Source organism: Gossypium hirsutum, chromosome D05 (genome assembly GCF_007990345.1).
Source record: "Gossypium hirsutum isolate 1008001.06 chromosome D05, Gossypium_hirsutum_v2.1, whole genome shotgun sequence".
Classification (NCBI taxonomy): domain Eukaryota; kingdom Viridiplantae; phylum Streptophyta; class Magnoliopsida; order Malvales; family Malvaceae; genus Gossypium; species Gossypium hirsutum.
In genome coordinates, this window is record NC_053441.1 from 2,598,648 (window position 1) to 2,614,858 (window position 16,211).

Genomic DNA, 16,211 nt, shown 5'->3' on the forward strand with positions numbered 1-16,211 from the left:
AAGGAAACCGTCGCTAAAAAAGTCTTATATCGAGGAATTTAATCTGTCATTATTGGTAATGATTTATACCGTCAAATAATGTATCTGTCAATATACCTTATTTCTATACTGACGGATTTTATAAGTACATTGGCAAACCTCATACTATAATGATGGATTTTTAAAAGCATGCTTGGTTTACTTTACTATCTTGACATAGTTAGGATAAATTGATGTTTATATTGCCATGATCTTAAGTTGTTAGAATTTAGTTTCATAAGTAAAATGATTGTGCAATAGTTTAGTATCTAATAGTATGTTTTAGGTGATAGTTACGTATCGTTTTTATACTAGAAATAGTACATTTTGGACCATTTGGTATGTAGGGTCTTGAGACACATTAGTTAAGTCTTGATATAATATGAACAAAAAAAAATTAAATTATACATTTCTGGGTAAATGTCTTGAGATTTGAAACTAGGCAAAACTTATTTAGATTCAATGTTTACTTGTCTCAAGGGACCATGGGATGCATGTCTAAACCATCAGTAAAGCAATGAATTAATTGTTGGGTAGCAATTGTTTGACATTGCCTTTACCAATGGAGTATTTTGTAGTATAAGGTGAAAGGAATTTATCAATGGATTGTTTCCTTCAGTAGAATTCTATACAGGCAATACTTTTCTCGACAATCAAAATTTTGTCAAGGTAAGCATTTTTCCTTCGATATCAAACTTAAGGTGTTATACTAATTGATTTTTTGATTATATTATCGATGAATTTGGCAGTCAATAAATGACATTGTTTTGTAGTGTAATAAACAATTTTTTTCTATTTAAATTTAATTATGAATTTAATATTAATATTTATATAACTTTTGAATTTATATTTTCTTATCAGTTGGATACTTAAGTCGCATATTATGAATTTTCCATATGTAGTCTTCAATGATTATATGTTTATAAATAATTTTTTCCTTGAAGTTGAAACTTGAAAGTCAAAAAGTGTTAATTTTCTATTAAACTAGTGAATTTGTTTGCCACTTGTATTGCAAGCTAAGCTACTATTAGCTATCCAAGAAAAAGCAGAGGAGCCGGTTTATAGCCCAATCCACGATCCAGTGCCCATATTTGGAAAACGGTGTCGTATTCACAATGGAAAATTCGAGGGAAAAAAATAAAATACTTTAGCAAACGCCGGTACTTAGGTTAGTTCAGTTGTATTAACCAAAACCGATGAGAGAAGTAGCCATTGCCATGGCTTCAACATCGCCGTTGTCTATCCTCTCCGGAGGCCCCCATGGTTCTCCACGTTTCCAACTGTCGAAGTCTCCTCAATTCTCTTCGCCGGCACCTCTCCGACTTTTCTCGGCCTCTCCATGGCTTCGCCTTCCTTCAAGGACTGCCGAATCAGTCATTTCTAATTAGTTCTCATCCATACACGCTTTCTTCGATGTTAAATTTCTTGGATTAATCGATCGATCAGGGAGGATGAGATCAAACGCGCTATTGCACCGATCACATTGAGCTTTCCAGGTACTTCGGCCGTGCCTTGCTCTTTATAAACTTAAGTTATAATTCAGTACAATGCAATAATTAAAATTTAATTATAATCTATTCAATTTTAGGCTTCTCTTATGTGTTTGCTATGAGAGAGTGCTACTGTAAGTTCTTACGTTAATTTTCATGTTTTACGCTTTTTCTTTGCTAAAATCACGTTTTTTTAGATGCTAGAGCTTATTGAATCTAGAAACTTTTGAAGTTGATAAACTTCCATTTTTACTGAATTAAGGACATTGCAGCTGGGAAATTGATTCTATTTGCACCTAGGTTACCTGCTGATTATGCTGATTGGATGGGGGATATAAAGCTACTGTCTTATTTCCGGATAAATATTCTATAGATGTTGTCGTGTTCATTATGCCAGGTGATAAGTGCTTCTTATGTTTACATTCTTGTTGGCAGGAAAGGTATATGGTTACAGGTTACTGGTTAGCATGACCTTCTATATTGATGAGATTGCTCAAATCTTGACAGAAACACTTGTTGTTCCTCTTACACAGGCTTAACTCTGATAGCAATAATTTCTCAAAACCTGCCAAGTTCAAGGTTTAACATTTCACCGACCATTCTATTCTCATTTGCCTCTTGCCTTTAGAACAGTGCGATATTATTTCTCAAATTCTGGTGTACTTTTGTATTGTCAGACTGAATTAGTGCACCGACTTTGATTCAATTTTTATGATGTTATGTAAACGTGCTGCATTGTTTATTTAGAGGCTTATATTGTTTTTTCCTCTTCTACTGTTTTTAGGGAATGTAAAATTTTGAGACAGATTTGACAAATTTGCATCCGATATTGACTGAGTGCTGTGTCTTCAAGTCTGACTTGGAGCTTACTCTTATTCAAGTTGCCAATGATGTAAGTTCTGAAGCTCATGTTGAGGTACTAATAATTATATTTCATTGCTTGAACAACAATTGTGTATATATGTTTTTGCGTGTATAAGCAAATGATTTCGGCTATAATATGTCATTCTACATGTTTTAGAAGTTACTTTTTGGCAATTTCGTTCTTTCTTTACATCTTCTTTTGCTTCACCTTCATTATTGATGTTGTAGCAGAACTGTTTCCTAAGTGTATTGCTAAATAGCGACAATTTAATCTTTACTTGCTATGTTCCATTCTGTGAGGTTATTAGAAAAACTAAAGCAGGCAAGAAAGAATATCAGTTTGAAAGTATGTTTCAATCACACCTACATGTTCATACACGTGCATTTGCAGTAGATGTGAAAATAGGAGTGCCTCAGTTTCTGATTATTTCTTGTCCAATACATGCAATGCATAATAACAGCACATTAATAGTTTTTTCGTGCCCATTTGTTCAGGATTTACCTTTTAAACTAAACATCCGAGAAAGGAAATCTAAGATAGCTGTCGTTGTTAGAGAATTCCGGTATAATGTATCATTAGGAAAACATTTTGAATGTCAAGAAGTGATGCTCAGTTTCTCATTCTGTATGATTTGAGACATATATTGCAGTTTATATTTTTGGAAGTTTCACTTGTTGTATGGTTAATACATGAGAGTGACTTTATCGATATGAGATTCCATCAAAATATTTATGTTTCTATTGTGCAATTGTCTTTTACATTATGGACATGCTGCATCTCCAAATGATAGGGTATTATTTTCAGCCATTTGTCTTTTCGTGATTGTAATTTACATTAGTCTCATCTGAACGAGAGAAACATGATCTCATTAGGTTTATGACTTGTGTCGTCACAAGGGTTCCAAATCACTGCATTCATGTTATTCTGATAGAAACTGCAGATATTAGAAGATAGAGACATGACCTTGCTCGAATTGGGACCTGAAGACAGTTTATGGATGTGAGACATTACATGCACATTCCCTGTGAGTACGTACATTATCTATTTTGCAACTTATTTCTATGCTTGCGTGTGGAATGCCTGATGGGGCTTTTACTTTTCAATTGATGCAGGTGAATGGGAAGTTTACTAATCACAAGCGATCAAAGCCTTTGTATATAACGTAACTAACTTTTCTACTTTCGGACGAATAATTGACGTATCAAGTTTTTCCTCTTATAAAAGAACCCATTTTGGGTTGCCTACTGAAAGGAAAGAACGAACCCTTTCAGTTTTTGTCGTTTTGATCTTTACCTTTTTTTTTTTACTTATTTGGTTCAGTTCTGTTTTTATTTACAAATTAAAATGTTGTAATTATTCAAATTGAAATGAAATGAATATTCCATTTCTAAAATAATAAAAAACCAGACAATATCATGAAAAGATAATTTCAAAACCTATTAAACCAGATTTGGACAAATGGAGTTTGGTTCGGATTTCTTTGTTTGATTGGAAATATGATCCTATTTGATTTTGGTTTAATTTTCTTTTTAAAAAATAGGAACCATTGCTCTTCAGTTATAAGTAAAACGACGCCGATTGATATCTTAGAAAAAATCTTTTTAGGAATTCTCGTACCTCTTAAAAAATAAACGGAGGCAGGGCACCACCAGCAAATATATAGACACATAGCAAGAATGCAAGCAAGCAAAAGCGCTCACCTTCCTCCCAAGCACAAGCAAAAAGCTCAAACGAAAGCCCTAATCTTCTCATCGCTTCTTCCTCCACAAAACCCTAATAACTGTCGTACAAAAGAACATGGGTCGCTGCAAAAGCACCAACACAACTCAAACCTCGACCAACTCTTCGAACAATTTCGAAGGAGCTAACATTCGCTTCCGAGACGCCGACGACAAGGAAATCGCCAGCAACAGCTCCAATCTCGATGATTCAATCGTCGCCGTTGACAAAGCTAGTGAAGATGTTTCCATGGGAGAGCCCGACGTTTCGTTTTTCGGTTGCGACGGCGAAGATGATAAAACCAGTGCTGATTATTACTTCGATTCTTACTCTCACTTCGGTATATTTTCTGCTTCTCATCCTCTTTTCCAAGATTCAATTTTGAAGATTTTTTACTGATTTTTCTTGTTGATTAGAAAACAATGAGAATGTGAGGATTTCTTAGTGTTGGCTTTCACATTTTTGTGAAGAAGGTTCGAATGTGAGAAGAAAGTTTCTATCTTTGCAAAAGTTAGAGCTTGTTGAGTTCAATAGTTTATTTATATGTAAGTAATTTGTGGTTCACTGGTTGCATGTTTATGGGGCTAGCATGTCGGTATTAGGTAGGGCATTGGGTTCGCTGATGTTTCAAGTCATACATTCTTGTATTTATCTCCAGTGAGCACTTTCCTCTAAATCTTTGACCCCTCTTTTGTGTATGTGCAGGTATTCATGAAGTAAGTGTGCAACAACTTGGACATTTGAATCTTGTTTCGTTTTTGTCGACTTATTTATGGAATAGTTCTGCTTCAGTCACCATTATTTTGTGATCTATTGGGTGCCGAATATCTGTGATTGGAGGGTTGGTTGTAATTTTTCTGTTTGTTTAAGCTCATACAGGAATTAATGCATCACAGTTACTATCCAAAAACTGTCTTCTTTTTTTAACTTAATCTTTTACTTAAATTTCTGGAAATGATTTCTGCGTTTGTTTTCTTGGTTTCAGTAGAAGAACTTGGTACGGTTGCATAACTTTTTCATTTCTTCTTTTTTTGTAAAATGTTTTTCCTCTGTGTTAACCTGCCATTCCTTGTATTTCAGGAAATGCTTAAAGATGTAGTGCGAACAAAGACATATCAAAATGTTATTTATCGGAATAAGTTTCTATTCCAGAACAAAGTAGTTCTTGACGTGGGAGCTGGGACTGGAATTTTGTCCCTGTTTTGTGCAAAAGCAGGGGCGGCACATGTTTATGCTGTATGACTTCCAGTTTACATCTTCCTTCTGTTTCTGTTTTATGTGTTGTTGATAATCTGTCTGACCAAATTCTTACACTCCTGGCATCTATCTCTTATTTGTCAAATGCTGTTCATATTTTTCCCTTTCCTAGGTTGAATGCTCCCATATGGCTGACATGGCTAAACAAATTGTTGAAACAAATGGCTTGTCTGATGGTGAAGTTTTTAAAATTGTTGTGTCTTCTTGTATTGCTTCCTCTCCTTTTTAGCGCATTGTTTACCAAAGAATTATTTGATTGTTACAGTTGTCACGGTCTTGAAAGGAAAGATTGAAGAAATTGAGCTTCCTGTTGCAAAAGTAGATATTATAATATCTGAGTGGATGGGTTACTTTTTATTGTTCGAGAATATGTTGAACACAGTGTTATATGCCCGTGATAAATGGCTTGTAAGTTGCTGCTATACTTGATACCATAAATATTTGTACTCAAAATATTTTCATGGTTGGAAATATGTTTTTGCACTTTTATCATGTAATAGGAAGTTCCTTGATGAATCATTTATGTGTATGCTATATTAACTGATATTCAATCTAGTATGGCTGTTATGGAGTAATGTTTATGGCTTTGACATGAGTTGTATAAAAAAGCAAGCTATGATGGAACCTCTTGTTGACACGGTTGACCAGAAACAAATTGCCACCTTCTCAAGGTGAGAAAATACACAAGCATATTCCTGTATGTATGTATATATCATTGGGTATCTATATATATAAACACTTACTGGAAATTATTTTACAAAATAATGTGTTTGGAGTACAACTGAATTATTTATTTTGGTTTTCTGGTTTCAGACAATGGATATTTCTAAGATGGTTCCTGGGGATGCTTCTTTCACTGCACCTTTCAAGCTTATTGCAGAGCGTGATGATTACATCCATGCTTTTGTTGCATATTTTGATGTTTCGTTTACCAAATGCCACAAATTGATGGGTTTCTCTACAGGTTTGTATCTACATCAAAATTCTCCATCCTTTGTCCTTTCCATTTTATCTACGAATAGAAATCAGCAAGCCAGCCTAGAAGAACTTTGCCTTGGCTAATGGCAAATACAAAATACAGGACCAAGATCGCGAGCTACCCATTGGAAGCAAACAGTCCTATATCTAGAGGATGTGTTAACCATCTGTGAAGGGGAGGCAATAATTGGGAGCATGACTGTTGCACCAAACAAGAAGAACCCCCGAGACGTTGATATAATGGTTAAATATTCATTGAGCGGACGACGTTGTGTGGTTTCGAGAGTTCAATTCTATAAGATGCGCTGATTTTGTTGCAGAGTATTTCATCACCAGTACTAGCTGTAGGAGACCTTGTTTGCATGTTTCATAAACGTTTCACCAACATTTTTTTAATTCCTTTTCTACTTTCTTTTTTCTCGAAAGGTTTTCCCTGAGAAAGAAAAACACATAAGATGCATGTACATTAACTCAATCCAACTGTTTTCTTCTCATTTATGCTTCATATTGAGTCTTGTGTTTTCTTATCATAGAGAATACGATAGACTTTTCTTCTCAAGATTTAGCCTTACAAAAAACGTTGAACAAAAACATATATCTTACAGTTGTGATGTTTACACAAGTTTAATCCAAATTTCTTGAATTAAAAAAAAGAAGTTTAATAACATTTCTCATGATCCCCACATCATATACTATATTATAAGGTAAAGTAAACAAATTGTAAAGTATATTTTATAAAAAAAAATTGTGGTATCATACAATTATGACGAGCGAACACTTTCGATACTTGTTAGTTCATCATTATAATATTAGTATAATTGTTGGGTTTTTTTTTATATTGGAAAAAATTTCTGTTTAAATCTCATTTTAAGTTTTTACTTTTAAAAAATCCATTTATAATTGAAATTTACTTTAACTCTTTTATTGGAAAAATCTATTTCTTATAACAATTTAATCTTTTATTCATATTATTTATAAATCCTTTTAATTTTTTTAAAAAGATTTAATAAAAATATATTTTAATTGTATCATATATATATAATATACCAAGGTACATACCTTATATTTGCACCAAGTGGCGCACTCTCAATTTTTTACATTTAATTCTATTTTTATTCTAAATTTTTTATCAATTTTTAAAAATTATTTTCATTTAATATATAAGTTTTAAACATAATTAAACGGTAAATATATTAAAAGATTGTCAATTAAAATGATTTAAAAAATAATAATTTTACAAAAAAATTATAATGATAATAATAATTTTTTTAAAAAAAAGAATGTAATAAATTGTCATTAATTCCTTTATACTTTAAATTTAAATTTGAAAAAGCTTTAAAAATTTTAAAAACAACCCTAAAGTTTTTAATAGATAATGATAATCATTATTTTTAAAATTAAATAATCAATTTTTTAAAAATTAGATAAATATTTAATTAATAAAAAACAATTAGATAATAATAAATTTTAAGTATATATTAGATTAGATTTTCATATTATATTAATATTCATTATCTTTTACTTTCAATAATCATAAATCAATCATAATTATCTTTTAATCATAATTACTCTTTTGTAACTATATAAATACTATTTTTCTTTAAAAAAAATGAACTTACAACTTTCATTTTGGGATGTAGACTTTTTTCTTCTTATAGCTTTGTTCTTTTATAGAACTATATAAAAAATTCAAAATATAGATTCTTTTTCAAAAACAAGATTTATTTCTTAAAAAAATATCAAATATATACTTAAACAAATTTATTTTGAATTTTTAAAATATAGTTTTAATCTTAAAATTTGAAGATCTAGAATTATCATTTATTTATTATTTTTAATCATTTTTATTTTGAATTATATTCTACCTTTAAAATTTTTTATATAATAATATGTATTGATTATCTCAATTAGTATATCCTAAAAGTAATTTTGTAAAGACACATTTTCTTTAATTACTATCAAAGTTTAAAATATAAAAATAAAAAACTAATATTATCAAGTTTTCATTTCCCATAATATTAAAATAAAAATATCTTAATTTTTATTTAAATTATTATTTTTTGACGTAAAAAGTATATAAATATTTATATAATCTTGATGTGTTTTAAATTATATATATTTTTATAAAAATTTTCATAAATAAATATGTATAACTAATCCGTGGGAAGTAAAAGTAATTGTTAAATATAATAATAAACCCGCATGGGACTAATACATATGTAAAGTCAAGATTGGTCAACATCAAGATTTAGTTTTAACCTCACAAAAGTTTAGTCGTTTAGTGACCAAGTACCTAACTTCAATCTGATACATTCTCCCCACCCCCCAAATAGTCAGATTTGAGGCGGGGGTGTCGGAGAGTCCCCTAAAAATGGCGGCTATAGTGGTGGTTTTTGACTTTGATCGGACGTTAATAGACGGGGACAGCGACAGTTGGGTGGTGACGGAGATGGGCCTCTCCGACCTCTTCCATCAACTCCGATCTACCTTTCCTTGGAATTCCCTCATGGTTTGTTTTGCATTTGATTTAAAACTTCCTTTTTCCAGTTTCCATTCCGTTTGCTTTTTCATAGTTACACTAAACACTTCATTTTAATCGTCGTTCACAGTTTTCGAGGTAAAACTAAATGTATTGATCACTAGGAATAAATTGGAGTGATAGGCTTTCTAAAATCCATGCTAATAAGTTTTTACTCTACTGTGAAATTTACCCGATTGCTTTGTATCAAATTTGCTATTTGTGTTTATTAAACACTAAGATATCATAATTTACTGTTAACTGTGATAAAGGTTTGTACTTTTTCTAAGTATTGCTGAAAAAGTGTATTAGAGGCTTTTCTCGTTTCTTGAACTTAATATTTGTTTTTTAAATTTAATTGTAGGATAGGATGATGAAGGAGCTTCATTCCCGAGGGGAAACTGCTGACGATATTGCAGAATGCTTGAAAAAGACTCCGGTACATCCAAGAATTGCTGCCGCCATTAAAGCCGCCCATGCTTTTGGGTAGTTATTTTTGGACATCCTTTTTCATGGTTTGTTCTTTGTCAAGCTCTAAGGTTAATGTTGGTTATATGGGGAATTTCAGATGCGACTTGAGGATACTTAGTGATGCAAATCAGTTTTTCATTGAGAAAATTTTGGAGTATCATGATCTGTTGGGTTGCTTCTCAAAGATCTATACAAATCCAACCTTCGTAGATGAAGAAGGAAGGCTTAGGATCTTCCCTTATCATGACTCTACCTTATCTCCACATGGGTGCAGCCTATGTCCTTCAAATTTGTGCAAGGTAAAAAAGTTCACTGATTGAGCATATTTATAGAAAAATTCATTAAGTTTTTACTTTATGTTGATTGAAAATTTGGTTGATTATCTGGAATATTAGTTTACGTGAAGCTTGAGGATTGTTGGTTCTGCATTTGCATTTTGTAGGCATGTAGTGGATATATTGCCTGTGGAGTTTCCTTTTCTGGTAATGTTCTTGATACTCCTAGTTTCAGGAAAGAATTAAAGGGGAATATATGGAATTGCTAAGATACATGCTCATTCTTCCTTGTTTATAATGCATCTGAATTTGTTGATGCAAAGTGTTTTCTGGGTAGTGGCCATGAAGTTTATGCACTTTCAATATTCTCCTACTCCCAGAAGTAAGCAAGATGCCAATGTGTATGCCTTGGAATTTGCCTGCAAAATATTGGATTGATTTATTCATGTCTAAGTTTGATTTTGTTGATTCGGGATTTGGTTGCTTAGGTAACATATTTTGTGGTTAAGCATAACTGATGTGGTTGACTTTTGCCAAGTCATCATCAATCTTCAAAGTACATTCCCCCAGAATCGTTTTAGTTTTGCATGCTGTAATCCATGTTCCACTAGTAAAAGGGAAAGAGTAACCCTAAAATATTTAAAGTTAAGTTTTCATCAGAATGCTACCTAATAGCTCAAAAGGCATTGTAGTTTAGTTTCTCAGTTACTGCTGCCTATATACTACGTTACAGGATCTAAGAGTTTGGGAATTAAATAGTCACTGTGTGGTTTCTATTGTAGGGTCAAGTACTTAACAATATCCAAGCTTCTGCTCCTGAAAGCGAAAGGCAGAATTTTATCTACCTGGGAGATGGGTCAGGTGATTACTGCCCAACTTTGAAGCTTGGAGACAAGGATTATGTGATGCCAAGGAAGAACTACCCTTTATGGAACTGTATTTTTAGTGACCGAGCTTTTGTCAAAGCAGAAGTTCGTGAATGGAGCAATGGTGAAGAGCTTGAAGGAATCTTGCTCCACCTCATTAACAGAATATCCTCAGAACGAAGCATCTTGTAACATTTTTTCTCAATTGAACTCATCTGATTGCAAGCTCCATATTTCAGTGTCTTCGCCCAAAGCCTTAAACCATGGAGGTGCTTATATTGCTTCTATACTTACAATTACACCATATGAATGCAGAATTCTTGTTTCATCCCTTAGGCTCAAAATTCTCTGGCGTTTACATTCATCACAACTTATTCTTGTCTCATTTCATATCGGATCAATGTTTGGAAATCACCTTCCAGGCTTAAGGTATATTGGTGGATAACTGAGAACCTTAGTTTGCATAAAATTATTAGATCAGGCAGACATATTCTATAAGAATCTGTTCTGATTCAGTCGTTTATCATTATTCCTGAATTCTAATAATGTTGTTAGATGACATGTTAAAGATTATAAAGAATCAATTTGGGAAATATCATGGACTATATATACATGGTTTTCATAGAATTCATCCTTCCCTCTTCATCTCTATAGAAACTTGCAATCCTACTTCTGTATTTATTATTATTATTACAAATAAGAAGAGAAAGAGGCATTTTAGTTTTTTTTTATCATTTTCAAGAAAATATCGTAATTTGAGAATACAAAGTATAGGTCGCAGCCGTCGGGTCTTTAAAAACGACTGCATGAATTATTTCAGCTGCTTTCATTGATATTAAAAGAAACAGAAAAGGTATCAGGAGAATAGGCGCATTTCATTCCACAGTCACTCACCAATGGCCAGTGGCCACCAAACAAGTTGGAACCAATTTAAAAAGAAAAAACCAACAGCCAAGATTGACTATAAAAGAGCCAGTATAATTCCGGAATTAAATATCAGCAGGTCCACAAAACTCGTTAGTCAATTACCTTCCCTTCCCTTCCCTTCGCACAACTGGAATCTAATTTATACTGTACCAAACCACACCAAACCGAAGGAGCCATTACATGTGCTCCTCTGAATCTGAGGCTCTGAAATGACGGTTGTCTCACAACATATAAAACTCAACTCAGTACTGACCCCCATCAGATAGTTTTTCCCTTTTCTTCTGTCTTTTCCTTTCCCACCCATGCTGTTCTTTTAATAACTAACCATCTTCTTTTACGAAAAATATCACTCTTTTTTCACTCTATCTGCTTAAAATGGCAAACAAGTGAGGAGAAAGAGATATGGGTTTGTTCTTTGATGGGATCATAGAGTCCATGCCTTTGTTTGCAAAGGAATTGGTTGCTGGAGGTGTTGCCGGTGGCCTTGCAAAGACCGCTGTTGCTCCACTTGAGCGTGTCAAGATTTTGTTTCAGGTATTCCTTTTTCGATGCTTCACAGTTTGTGCTCGATTTATTGCTTCTTGATTTACTTTGTGTAACTATTTGCTCTTAGCCGCGATTGTACTTGTTGGACTCTTTGGTTCTTCTTTGCTGTTTTTTTATTTGGTTTTTTGTTTTCTTTCTTATATGAATTGGCATCCATAATTGATTTTCGAGCTTACAATAACTTGTTGGTTTTGTCAATGCAATGAAGTTTTGTTGCTAAAAACAATGTTGGCTTTGAGATTATTTAATTTTGATATTTTGATAGCCTTCTTCATTCTAGGAATAACAAAGTGATATGTAATTTATTAAAGTAAGAATGTAGATTTCAGTATTGTGCCGCCAACTTCCAGGGGACTGCAACATTTGGATATTCACCGTGCATTTGCAGATGAACTTATAATTCGTTGTTCTGTTCCAGACTAGAAAAGCAGAATTTCGCAGCATAGGCTTCTTTGGATCCTTCGAAAAGATTGCTAAAACAGAAGGCATCAAGGGTTTCTACAGGTGGATATCCAATTCATTAGCTTTTTTACTTAAGGATTTCCCCGAAATATATCTTTAATTGCTTACTAAGTTTATGAGATGACTATAGAGGAAACGGTGCTAGTATCGCTCGAATTGTTCCCTATGCAGCACTTCACTATATGGCTTACGAACAATACCGTAGATGGATCATCAAGCGATTTCCTGACATTGGAAGAGGCCCTGCACTTGATTTTGTTGCTGGATCATTTGCTGGAGGAACTGCTGTGCTTTTTACTTATCCTCTCGATTTGGTTCGGACTAAATTAGCTTATCAGGTAAATAGCGAAATAATCTAGAGGCTCCGAGGAGGTTCGGGGGCAGTCAGTGTCGACACTCACTCAGCTTGGCTCCTTCTTTCTGAGATTTTCTGTTTGTCTGACCAAGTTGCATTTGCTAGAGCAGGTTGTTGGTCCACCAGAGATTAATGTCGTGGGAGTCGTTAACAGAGAACAAGTTTACAGAGGAATTCTTGATTGTTTTTCCAAGACTTACAAAGTGTCAGGGCTCAGAGGTCTCTATCGGGGTGTCGGTATGGATTTCAAAACTAATCATGCTGCGGTTAACTTGTGTGTTGGTGGTTACATTATCATGGGGTTTTCTTATTCATATGTGAGGATAATTTTCAGCTCCATCGCTTTACGGAATCTTCCCGTATGCTGGTTTGAAGTTTTACTTCTATGAAGAGATGAAGCGTCAAGTCCCTCATGAGCAGAGGAAAAACATAATGGTGAATCTAGTATGTGGATCTGTAGCTGGTCTGTTGGGCCAAACTTTCACATATCCTCTTGATGTCGTGAGGAGGCAAATGCAGGTATTTTACTTGGACTCAAATCCATCAAAGGAAAAGTGATCAAACCAGGAATTTTAATGTAATGAATGAGAATTGTGTTGTTAGGTCCAAAGGGTATTGGCATCTAATAGTCCTGAGTTGAAAGGAACAATGGAAACACTTATTATGATTGCTAAAAGTCAAGGCTGGAAGCAATTGTTTTCAGGGCTGAGCATCAACTACCTGAAGGTATGAAAAGAATGTCATGCATTTTTATCTATCATTTCTTGTTAAACTAATCTCTGTATGTTTTCTCCAGGTTGTACCATCTGTGGCAATTGGTTTTACAGTTTACGACATCATGAAATCAAGCCTGAGAGTTCCATCCCATGATGAAGCTGTGATAGAAGTGGTAACAAATAAAAGAAATACCCGAACATCACCTCTTCGGTCATAATAATAAGTAATATCTGTCTCATTGATTGTTCGAGTGGCCATGAAGGAGCTTCACTTCACCTTTAAAGCTCTTATGTTATAATATGGATATCAAGTCAGGCCATCTAAGTTGTACATTCCATTCTTTTAAGCTGTATGTTAGCCTTAGAGCAGCTTACAGATAAGTTTTCATGCCAAGAGACTCGAATTTTATTCATATATTTGAAATCGATTCGGAATGGATGCGGGTCAACTTATCTTTTAGGTTCCCGGTGTTGGGTTTTGGAGCTTTGTATTATAGCTTGTTGCATGTACTTGCATGAGAACCTGTCCAAGAGGCTCTGGTTTGCTTCATAGATGTTTGATCTAATATTTTTCTGATATTATATACGTTAGTCAAAGTGAAATTGCTATTAGTTTAATCTCATTTAATAACATATTTGTTAGTTTTATCCTTTTGTGTTGCCTTTTTTGACTGCTAAAATAACCATGTTGGTTTATTGAAGATGTTTGTTATTCGGATTTATTTAATCCTATTTGATATTTGTATTCTCACACACACGCATATATATATATAAACTTAAAAATGACCATTTCAGGGTAGATGCGTATTTATAGTTGATGCTGATCTGTTCATGCATACTTATTGAAATCGAACGCATACCTTTGGTTTCTGGATTAATTGTTGAAATCATACGTTCAAAGAAAATCAATGCAAACATGGTCCTTTTTGGAAAAAAAAAAAAAAACCCAGTCATGGTTTCCATGGCAAGCCGTTTTTCATTGGTTGAAATAAAGCCAATAATAGCATCCTGCATGATAGAGGTGGCATTTAATGAAATATATCGAATAGAGGTGGCGTTTAATGAAATAAATCGAATGAAAGAATTTCGAGTTAGTCGAGTTGATAAGTGATATTTTATCTTATTAATTCAATTTGAATTTTTTTAAATCGAATCAACTGAAAATGAAAATTGAGTCAAATAATTTAGTGTGATAAACTTGATTTGCTAATTTACTTATTTAAGATCTCAAATTTATTATTTTAATTTTTAAAAAATAATATATATAAATATAACATTTTTATTTCTTTGATTTTTTTATATTTGTTTACAAAATTTGAAAGTTTGTTATATAAATATTTTGAAAATTGTTTTGACTTTTTAGTTTTATCCATTTTTGAAATTAACAGGAAATCAATAAAGTTATTTCAAATTATAAAATTAAAATTGAATTGAACTCAAAAAATCAAATTACTTATTAAATTAATTTTAAAAAAATGGAAGAAATTCGATAATCAAATTTCTTTAAAAATTTTCAAGTTGGTGTTTTTCTTTTTTTCAGGCATACAAGTGCAACCCACTTTCTTCCTCCTTTTTCCCTTTAAAGAGCTACTTATCATTTGCTGCCCTACTACTGTCTCTTTTATACTACTGTTCCTTCATTTACACTAAACCATTTTAAATATAATCCGAAAGAGGAAAAAAGAAACGAATATGCTAAAATTTATAAATGAATTATTGAAATGTAAAAATTACATGAAGATGGCATTTTTCTTCACGTAAATGAAAACCCAATGCTTCAAAATCAGTGACATTAAATTATTTGAAGAAACAAAGACATGAAAGTGGTTTGCACATTAGACATTCAACAATGGCCTGCAGTTCTTGATTTTAGAATTTAGATTATATATGATGTATGATGTAATCTCACCCTTCTTTAGTTTCTTTAGATTATTATTGTCAAGTATTGGAAGTAAGTGATAAAAGAAGCAAAGTGCATGCATCCTATGTTATTAGCTAGTGCTTCATGTCCTTCAATTGAAAGCAACATTTGTGGTGCCTATGTCACTGCAATTATTGCATTTTTTTCCCACTTTCTAATTACTACTTCATTTTCTTCCTTTTTTTTTTCTTTAAACCATCACAATTTGTTTGAATTTATTTTTGGTAATTAAATAAGTTTCTATCTTAGCAATTTATATATTTATTTATGATGAGTTAGTCCAAAATGGGAAAACAAAGGCGGATTTGGAGATTCCATTTGCAAGTTGATTATGATTTTTAAGCAATCAAATCCATGAAATATTGACATATATATACCTTTTCTTAGCAATTGGATGATTGGGAGCATCTTATCAACATCCAAAAACTTTAATACATTATGAGACATGCAATGATTCTTTTATATGTAGAAATACAAAATAGATTTATTTATCATATTCAAATTATGTTAGGATAAAAATTGATTTGAGAAAGTTGTAATTTCATTCGATTTATGGATAGATTTAATTAGAAGACTTCAAAATTAAAAACACATTAAAAGCTAAGACAAAGGTTATAAAAAGACATTATTATAAGTGATAACGACAAGCACAATACATGTTTAATTATCAAAAATTAAAATTAACTCAATATAAAATATAACAAGCGAACCCAAATTAGAATACAAAATAATCTAAAGGAGAATATACACATGATATTTTGTGTATGATGAAACTCAAATATCAACGACTTTTAACAACACAATAAAAAAAAATCGACTTTTAGTGT

General features: G+C 32.5%; 3 protein-coding genes across 4 annotated transcripts; all 3 read left to right on the plus strand.

Annotated features, from left to right (window-relative positions):
• Window positions 1-1,195: 1,195 nt before the first annotated feature.
• Window positions 1,196-6,832, plus strand: LOC107907152 (protein arginine N-methyltransferase 1.1). Of its 2 annotated transcripts, XM_041093118.1 has the most exons (13): window positions 1,196-1,514; window positions 1,607-1,642; window positions 1,771-2,087; window positions 2,293-2,400; window positions 3,314-3,397; window positions 3,486-4,432; window positions 4,798-4,808; window positions 5,173-5,328; window positions 5,462-5,525; window positions 5,615-5,757; window positions 5,959-6,020; window positions 6,163-6,313; window positions 6,431-6,542. In XM_041093118.1, the coding sequence occupies exons 6-12, from the start codon at window positions 4,171-4,173 to the stop codon at window positions 6,296-6,298; spliced, it is 834 nt and encodes a 277-aa protein (XP_040949052.1). In that variant the 5' UTR covers window positions 1,196-1,514; window positions 1,607-1,642; window positions 1,771-2,087; window positions 2,293-2,400; window positions 3,314-3,397; window positions 3,486-4,170; the 3' UTR covers window positions 6,299-6,313; window positions 6,431-6,542. The 2 variants fall into 2 exon arrangements, with proteins under 2 accessions (XP_040949052.1, XP_040949051.1); XM_041093117.1 differs by lacking the exon at window positions 5,959-6,020 and having other exon boundaries at window positions 6,431-6,832.
• A 1,708-nt stretch (window positions 6,833-8,540) lies between these two features.
• On the plus strand, window positions 8,541-10,785 carry LOC107907151 (thiamine phosphate phosphatase-like protein). The gene is made up of 4 exons (XM_016834400.2): window positions 8,541-8,836; window positions 9,210-9,331; window positions 9,414-9,615; window positions 10,374-10,785. Exons 1-4 carry the CDS (start codon window positions 8,699-8,701, stop codon window positions 10,647-10,649), a joined length of 738 nt encoding a protein of 245 aa, XP_016689889.1. The 5' UTR covers window positions 8,541-8,698; the 3' UTR covers window positions 10,650-10,785.
• A 218-nt stretch (window positions 10,786-11,003) lies between these two features.
• Window positions 11,004-14,110, plus strand: LOC107907150 (mitochondrial carrier protein CoAc2). Its single transcript, XM_016834399.2, has 7 exons — window positions 11,004-11,918; window positions 12,349-12,434; window positions 12,523-12,730; window positions 12,858-12,984; window positions 13,082-13,266; window positions 13,351-13,473; window positions 13,544-14,110. Exons 1-7 carry the CDS (start codon window positions 11,787-11,789, stop codon window positions 13,679-13,681), a joined length of 999 nt encoding a protein of 332 aa, XP_016689888.1. The 5' UTR covers window positions 11,004-11,786; the 3' UTR covers window positions 13,682-14,110.
• The last annotated feature ends 2,101 nt before the right edge of the window (window positions 14,111-16,211 follow it).

Bases quoted from the DNA above. Each gene is read 5' to 3' on its own strand.
- LOC107907152 (XM_041093117.1), top strand. From the start codon at position 4,171: ATGGGTCGCTGCAAAAGCACCAACACAACTCAAACCTCGACCAACTCT. The intron at 5,329-5,461 runs GTATGACTTCCA...TCCCTTTCCTAG, and splicing joins GGGCGGCACATGTTTATGCT to GTTGAATGCTCCCATATGGC. The intron at 5,758-6,162 runs GTAAGTTGCTGC...TTCTGGTTTCAG, and splicing joins ATGCCCGTGATAAATGGCTT to ACAATGGATATTTCTAAGAT.
- LOC107907150 (XM_016834399.2), top strand. From the start codon at position 11,787: ATGGGTTTGTTCTTTGATGGGATCATAGAGTCCATGCCTTTGTTTGCA. The intron at 11,919-12,348 runs GTATTCCTTTTT...GTTCTGTTCCAG, and splicing joins GTGTCAAGATTTTGTTTCAG to ACTAGAAAAGCAGAATTTCG. The intron at 12,985-13,081 runs GTATGGATTTCA...GATAATTTTCAG, and splicing joins AGGTCTCTATCGGGGTGTCG to CTCCATCGCTTTACGGAATC.
- LOC107907151 (XM_016834400.2), top strand. From the start codon at position 8,699: ATGGCGGCTATAGTGGTGGTTTTTGACTTTGATCGGACGTTAATAGAC. The intron at 8,837-9,209 runs GTTTGTTTTGCA...ATTTAATTGTAG, and splicing joins TTCCTTGGAATTCCCTCATG to GATAGGATGATGAAGGAGCT. The intron at 9,616-10,373 runs GTAAAAAAGTTC...TTTCTATTGTAG, and splicing joins GTCCTTCAAATTTGTGCAAG to GGTCAAGTACTTAACAATAT.